At 40.1% G+C, this 7,500-nt stretch overlaps 1 protein-coding gene across 1 annotated transcript in view; it reads right to left on the reverse strand.

Annotated features, from left to right (window-relative positions):
- The window catches only part of nell2a (neural EGFL like 2a), an 81,080-nt gene that overhangs the window by 21,469 nt on the left and 52,111 nt on the right, over positions 1-7,500 (reverse strand). The window contains exons 14-15 of the mRNA XM_023400381.2: positions 5,142-5,264; positions 3,287-3,382 (exon numbers count right to left, since the gene is read on the reverse strand). Coding sequence (XP_023256149.1) covers positions 3,287-3,382; positions 5,142-5,264 — 219 coding nt within the window. The remainder of the gene's footprint in view (positions 1-3,286; positions 3,383-5,141; positions 5,265-7,500) is intronic.

The raw sequence follows: 7,500 nt of genomic DNA on the forward strand, positions 1-7,500 counted from the left end.
CATCCTACCCCACCTCCCCCCCCATGTCAGAGCACCATATCCAACACTACATTAACCTCCATACATCTTTGTGAGCTTCTCCAGCAGACACTTCCCTCACTGGGAGCTCCTGTCACACTGAGGAGACAGTAAGAATGGCCTCCGTTTCACACTGAATGACTGGTGAAGTCTCTAAACAGTGCCAGAGGCTTTAGCCCTGTAGCAAGGGACCCTGACGGTGGTCCTGCAGTATAAAACCACAAGAAAAAAAAAAAAAGACAAAAAAAAGCACACAAGGATGCTAGCTGTCACAGAGCTGACTCGGATGAGATCGGGAGGGATTGTGGGAGGAAAGAGAGAGATATGCACACAGCAGCAGCAGCAGCTGTGGTGACAAACATCGTGTCGCCTGAGGCACTAGGAGCGTGCAGGATTTTTGGCGTGCATGTGAGCGCAGGGTTGTGTTTGCGTCCTCGAACCTCGAATTCTAATCAGATTGAATGAAGAACGGAGAGAGCCTATAAACAGATTGATCCCAGAGCCGCCAACCACTCGTCCCCTGATTCCCCTCATGGTGCGATTAAGAAACAGACAACTATATTTATGCGAACAACTGTTTTACAGTCACATCTTAAATGTTCAGTTAACCTAAACTGTAATGCAACACATTTTCTCATTTCTCGTGGTTTCTATCCGTGCACATTGTTTTGGTTGCATTTGTTCAAGCTCAGAATATCTGCCTCCGCCTCAATGCAATGGAGGTAGATGGAATTTTGTGTGTGGTGCCCATTGCACTTTGGTAAATTTGCTTTTTGAAGATTGATGCCACTCTCATATCTGTCCGTTAAATATGAAGCTATAGCCAGGAGACACTTAGTTTAGTTTAGCATAGAGACTGGAAATAAGAAACGTCTAGCCTGGTTCTGGTTAAAGAATCTGCCTATCAGCACCTCTAAACCTCATCAGTTAACACACTATGACTTGTTTGTTTAAACTGATCCTGAAAAGGATTTAAATAAAATCTAAACGCACTTGCTGTGACCATCATAAACTGCATTTTATGATGGTCTGCACAAAGTCTGCACAAATAAAAACAAGCAGGTGCTTAAAGGTACAACCATTAAAACATTTTTGGGATGTATTTATTGGTATTGGTTGTATGTACTTTCAAGTAAATCTATATACGTTTTCATTATCTGACACCGTGTTCATTCATTAAGGTTTGAGTATAGGGAGCTGCATGTGACTGTGTAATTGAAGCTTGTACTTAATTCACTTGTCTGACACTGTGTCGCTGATACTCTTAATCATGTAACCACTATAACAAAGGCTTTTTAAGGGACCTGTGTGCAGGACACAGGGGGACCTGTTTTCATTAGTGTATAATCACCTGAAACTAAGAGTCACTGTGTTTTCGTTAGCTTAGAATGAGCTCTTCCTATCCATTTAGGCAGGGGGTCCTATTCCATGTAGCCCACCATGTTGCACCACCATGTTTCTACAGTAGCCCAGAATGGACAAACCAAACCCTGGCTCTAGAAAGGGCCTTTCATGTTTTTACATAACTTTAAGGTATACGTTATCTTGCACACTTGCAAAGGGAGGGGTATTGAGTTGCTTGCAATCCGCCCCCTCGCCAATAGATGCCACTAGATCCTTTACACACTGGTCCTTTACGGCTTTTTTTTTTTTTTTTGTACATTAACGAAGCAGTGTGTTTTGTCTTTTTAGGGAATTCATTCCCTTTTTTTGTGGACAGAGAACTAAAACCTTTCCTAAAAGTAAGCTTGATATGATTGATCTGATGAAAATAGATGCCTGTGTGTTTGTCCACTACAAAGAAATGTTTCAGACAAAATACATTTATTTGTAGATCTGTGCTTTTGAGATATCGAGTGACAAAAAGAAACATCTTGGATAAAACTTTGGTGCGTATTGTGAGATTTCTCCTTTGATGGACTATTCTGTAACTGTTTTTGAGATGCAGAACACTCTCAAAAGAGAGCATTGTGGGAAAGGAGGGCAGAAAGAAGAAGGCAGAGATCTAAAACACTATAGAAGGTAATGAAATGTGTGATTGCCTGGATCGTGGCATTACTAAGGGACGAGGTCCTCAGAACCTTTTCTACCGCAAAATGGGGAGGAGGATAAGTCATTATAGTTTAGGTGTGTTAACACATTCTCTGTAGCGCTCTCTCTCTCTCACACACACACACACACACTTTCTCTCTCTCTCTTTCGCTCTTTCTCTCCTTCCTCAGCATCTCAGGGCAGTACCATGAGGAAATTCATTTACTTTAAGACAGGCAGTAAAAAGGACGCCTCGTAAAAAAGGTCCTTTATGTGCAATCAATACCGAGAGGCAGAGAGGCTCAGTTTGCTTCGCTCAAACACTAGCGCACACACTGAGAGAACTGTGATGACTTGACTTTCTATTAGCTCGGCCGCTTGTCTCCTGAAGGACACTCCGCGAGGGGTTGAGGCGGGTTATGGGAAGGGTGTTGCTGCAATAGATTAGATTAGCAATATAGTGTTTCTTGGTTACCTTAAATCACCAGCACTGTAGGGGTAAACACACTGAATAGGACCTGAAAGTCTTATCACAATGTTGTGTCTGATATATTTCCATGCATGAGAGCAAGTAGTAACATGGTCTTTCCTATAAACACAAGCTGACTTAATACTTGGTTAAGCTCTCATGCTCTATCGGATATTGTGCACCAGGAGTTTGTGCAGTCGTAATTCGGATGTGGCATGGAGCCTATGAGCAGGAATGCCACGCTGATTAATATGGGCTGTGATATGGGGTAATTCCCATACTGCTGCAACTGCAGTTCAAATCCTCCGTCGGGCCATTGGAAGAGGTACAAGCTCATTATTCACCATGGAGCACAGGCCTACACAGTGTGACGCACTCACGGACACACACTCAGCCACAAACACAATCAAACACTCACATACACACAGCGAATACAGTGGATTGCAAGCACTGAAAACATCTCAGCATTTACAGATCAGCTGTTTTGTCGAGGTCAGAGCAAAGACAGCTCCACAAAGTAAGAATAATCACTGCCTTTTTTAAACAAGAGCCCAGATATGCCAGGATATCTAAAGCAACAACTTTGATCACTCCTCCTCTTTCCTTTTTGTCCTTTTCCTGTTGGATCTGAAAATCGTAAAACACCCCCTCACTTTACGTCACCTCTTCTTCCTACTTCTTGTCCCTTCTTAAACATTCAGTCAAAAGTGCTCCTTGAGCTATTTTTGAAGAGAGAATCGTGGGAGTGAGACTAAAATTAACTCTTACCTGTCTCGCATCTCTTCCCAGTAAATCCCTGCTGGCAAACACAGTTGTTCGGTGAGATGCAGGTCCCCCCATTCTGGCACAATCCGTCACACATAGCTAGAGGTAGACCAGAAGAGAAGAGCCATTTCTCACTAAGATTAACGAGCATTAACTATGTAATTAGACCAGCAGCGGCATATGTATTTGCATACAGAATAAGAGCTAATTTTGTGATGTGATTCATTACAGGCTCACACAAAATTATTAGACGTGATTAATGTATCTCACCAAGGTTAATTCAAAAATGTTCATTATCCGTGGGCAGACTGTTAGTTAATGTGTCCCCAAAACACAGAGACATCGCTGAAGTTGACAGAATGCAATGGAAATAAATGTAATAGAACAACGAGTAAGAAGCATTAAAATCAAAAATTATTCCTATCCAGTAAGATGAGAATCACACAGTGCTTAAAATTTTGTTAAAGAGGCAAATCTGTAAAGTTGGAGGCTTCACAATAGACAGATTTAAATCAGAACAGTGAAAACAGAAGCAAAAAAGGCATAGATATCCTGACTCTGTTTATCCAAAAATGCTAAATCCTACCAACCAACACCGTATTTTCTGAAGGCCCTGATGTTGAAGTTTAACCCTGATGACATCACAATGACACTATCAGTGGTATTTTAGAGCTGATTAGTTGACTAATCGATTAGTCTACTGACAGAATAATAATTGCCATCTGTTTTGGTAATCAATTAATCGTTTAGGTCAATTTTTGTTTGAAATTTCATACAAAAAATAGTTATTTGCCTAGTTCCTGCTTCTCATTTGTGAAGATTTGCTTCTTTTCTTTATCTTATTCAACAGAAAACTGAATAATTTTAGGCTTTGGCTCGTTGACTGGGGAAAAGAAACCATTTGATGACATCACCTTAGGCTTTATGAAATTATCATGGGGATATGAGCTATTTTCTAATATTTTTTTAGACTACGCAATTTATCTAGAAAATAATTAGGAGATTAATTGATAATGAAAATATTACTTAGTTCTCCCAGCCCTAGTTAATTTAATTTTAGGAAAGGTCCTCCAGAGCAGTTTTCACAGGATTTGTTGTAGTCCCCATGATGAGTAAACGTATCTTTATGTGTAAAACCAGTGCAGTCCCTCTTTAAACAGATTTCTAATAAAGGGATTAATTACAAATAGAAAAGCAAGCAGAGTGAAGCACCCATTAAAGCCGGGCCACAGAAGGCTTTTCAGTAGGCACCGCTGAGAATATGAACACAATACAGTTTACATGGCGGTGATAAGGAGGCAGGAACCTTCAAACATCAGACATATGAGATGATTCGACTTTGGAGCAGACTTGTGAATATGCCTGTTCTACAAAGATTTTTATCTAATTCGTTATATCATCATATTTCATTTCATTTAGCATGGACAACCCCTGATTAGCAAGGTAAAATCTTTATTTTCTATGACTAGTTTATCTTTCATTTTTAAAAACAGATTACAGTGTAATATTCATGACTCAATGCAAACTGATCCTTATGTAAGAGAGAATATGGTCCGTTGATGTTTGGTACAAAACCTGAATAAGAAACAACTTGTCTCATGAATAACAACTGCAAGTTCTTCTGGGTGGATGGTTCTAAATAACTTGAGCTTTGTTTGAGGAAGAGAATCTCTTTTCTGTCAGATTTTATTTGTACAACTAGGGACAAAAGAAGGTCTCTGTTTGCAATGTAATGTAAGGAGATAGTTTATGTCTGACAAATGTTTCAACTCAGCAAAGCTATTTTTGGTGTGTTGTAAGTCCACATGGCCTGAGCACTTGACACAACAAATAGCAAAGCTAACACAGTGTTGCTTACCTTTGCAGACTGTCCCATTACCAGTGTAGCCGGGCTTACAGGAGCAGCTGTGTCCTCCAACCATGTTGAAGCACAAGGCATTCTCATCGCAGTTGTGGAGTCCGCTGAGGCACTCATCGTGCTCTGCAGAAGATAAGGTAAGGTACATTTATTCAAAGGGCCTTTTGAAACAAGAGCTACAGAGTGATGTACAATAAAAAACAGAAGAGAAGTAGACATTTGAAAACAAAGAAGTCACACATTATAAAACAAATTGCTTACAATAAGAGAGTTTTTCACAGTTTCTTAAAACTACCCCACTGACTCTGTGTTTTTTATACCTGAGGCAAGACAGTTCTGGAGAGTGGGAGCTAAACTGTGAAAGCTTGGTCACCCTTGGTTTCTAGCCTAGTCTTTGGGACAGTCAGTTGGCCTTGGTCAGAACACCTGACAGATCTCAGTGATCTTGCTGTAGCCAAGGCACACAATAGCCATGCAAGCTAAGTAAGGTGGGGGCAAACCTTGCAGTGCTTTACAGGTGATTATGAGATTCTTAAAATCAATTCTGAAGTCAATGAGCAGCCAATGTAGAGAGGCCAGCACTGGTGTAATGTGACCTATATAGTGTCTGGAGCCACGACACAGAAGAGCAACTCCAAGTGGTGAACAGTGCTTTGCAATAATCAGTGAGGGAAGAAACAAAAAAATGTGAATGATTTTTTCCAGATCTCGAGTGAAACAGATTTGATTTTCATTTTTCAAGTTCATGTGTTGGTCAACAATGACTCCTAGATTTTTGAGGATACTTAACATTTGCTGCCAATGGACCAATGCACTGCTGTGTTTTATCAGAAATGCTCTCAGGGGCAATAATAAGGATTTCTTTTTTGTCAGGGTTGAGCCGGAGGAAGTTATCTGATAACTAACCAGTCCTTGATAGCTGGTCCAGTTTGAATGAGAAGTAAAGCTGTGTATCGTCCGCAAAAACAATGAGAAGAAACACTTTAGCTCACACCAATTAAGGAACCAAGGGGAAGCTTATTCAGAGAGAAGAGAATAGGACCAAGGATTGAACCCTGGAGCACACCACAAGTCAATGGAGCAGATGAGGAGACATAATCATCAGTAGCTTCAGAAACAATCCTATCCGACAAATAGGAGGCAAACCAGTCAAGGTCAGTCCCAGTTAAACCCCTGGAGTCTACTCAGGAGATTAAAGTGGCCAATGGTGTCAAGCAGCAACAGGACCGAACAAGACGACACAACAGGCATCAATGTCAAAAGCAGCAACAGGTTACACTTCATCCTCAGATATGCAAATCACTACTACTATTGAGAACATAACACTTGATTAGAGAAAGATGAATGTTTATTTTCCTGATAAATATGAGGAATGATCGCTGCCAGCTGGTAGTTTGTTTGACTTTGCTGAAATAAGATTTCAGACTCAGTCTGGGATTAAATGACTTGATAGTTACACAGCTGTGAATCTAGTAATAAGACATCAGTGACATACGGCCAATTGAAGAACAAGCCATTTCTCTATCTCCCGTCATGATCTGGCATTGTCTTAGATGTTCTGCTGCAATTTGTTCTTTGTTTGGCACAAATGGAGCTGGAATCGTCTCAGTGATCAATCTGAGCTTTATAACAACTGAAAGTAAACTCATTAATTTGTATCTATACATTACTGAGGTGCCATCTTGTGTTTTACTTTGCATTTATAAACCATTGGCCTTTAGTTTGAGTGTTCTAAATTGGCACGACTGGCATTACATTAAGTACCAAAAGAATTGCTTTCTGTAAGTTTTACACAAGCATCAACAAAATGTTCCTTTAGAACGAGGACTCCCAAGCTCTCATCACTGCTGCTGCCGAGTTAGTGATATGGTGAGTTATGAATCACTACAAGCTTGACTAATGGCCACAGCCCATGACATGCTGTGTCCAACTGGCAAACAAATCTCTTCCCCTCTGTGTGGAGAACCTCAGGATGGGACGCGGAGACTGAAGCGGCACAGTAGAGGACACAAATCAAACAGTGCAAGTACAAATACAATAATGATACCACATGAAAAAAAACTCTGTTAAGTTCAAACAGCTGTAGTGTTGAGAAAAATGGGAGGAAAAGTGTGATCAAGTTTTCACACATATGGTAAAATCAATACTTAGTGACAGAGAAACACGAGGTACTAAAGAAAATGAAAATATTATTTTTGGATTGTACATATGTAGAAATAATTCAAAACATATTGATCGCACTGTAAAGTTACTATACCAGCTATTATCTACTATAAGTCCCTGTAGATAAATTAAATGATTATAATAAAAGGTGTGATACTGTAATCTATTCAAAAGTAGAGAATTTTTTAAATCATAC

The sequence above is a fragment of the Seriola lalandi genome, unplaced genomic scaffold (assembly GCF_002814215.2).
Source record: "Seriola lalandi dorsalis isolate HSWRI2012SDOR001 ecotype SW California unplaced genomic scaffold, Sedor1 jcf7180002052274, whole genome shotgun sequence".
In the NCBI taxonomy this organism is placed as follows: domain Eukaryota; kingdom Metazoa; phylum Chordata; class Actinopteri; order Carangiformes; family Carangidae; genus Seriola; species Seriola lalandi.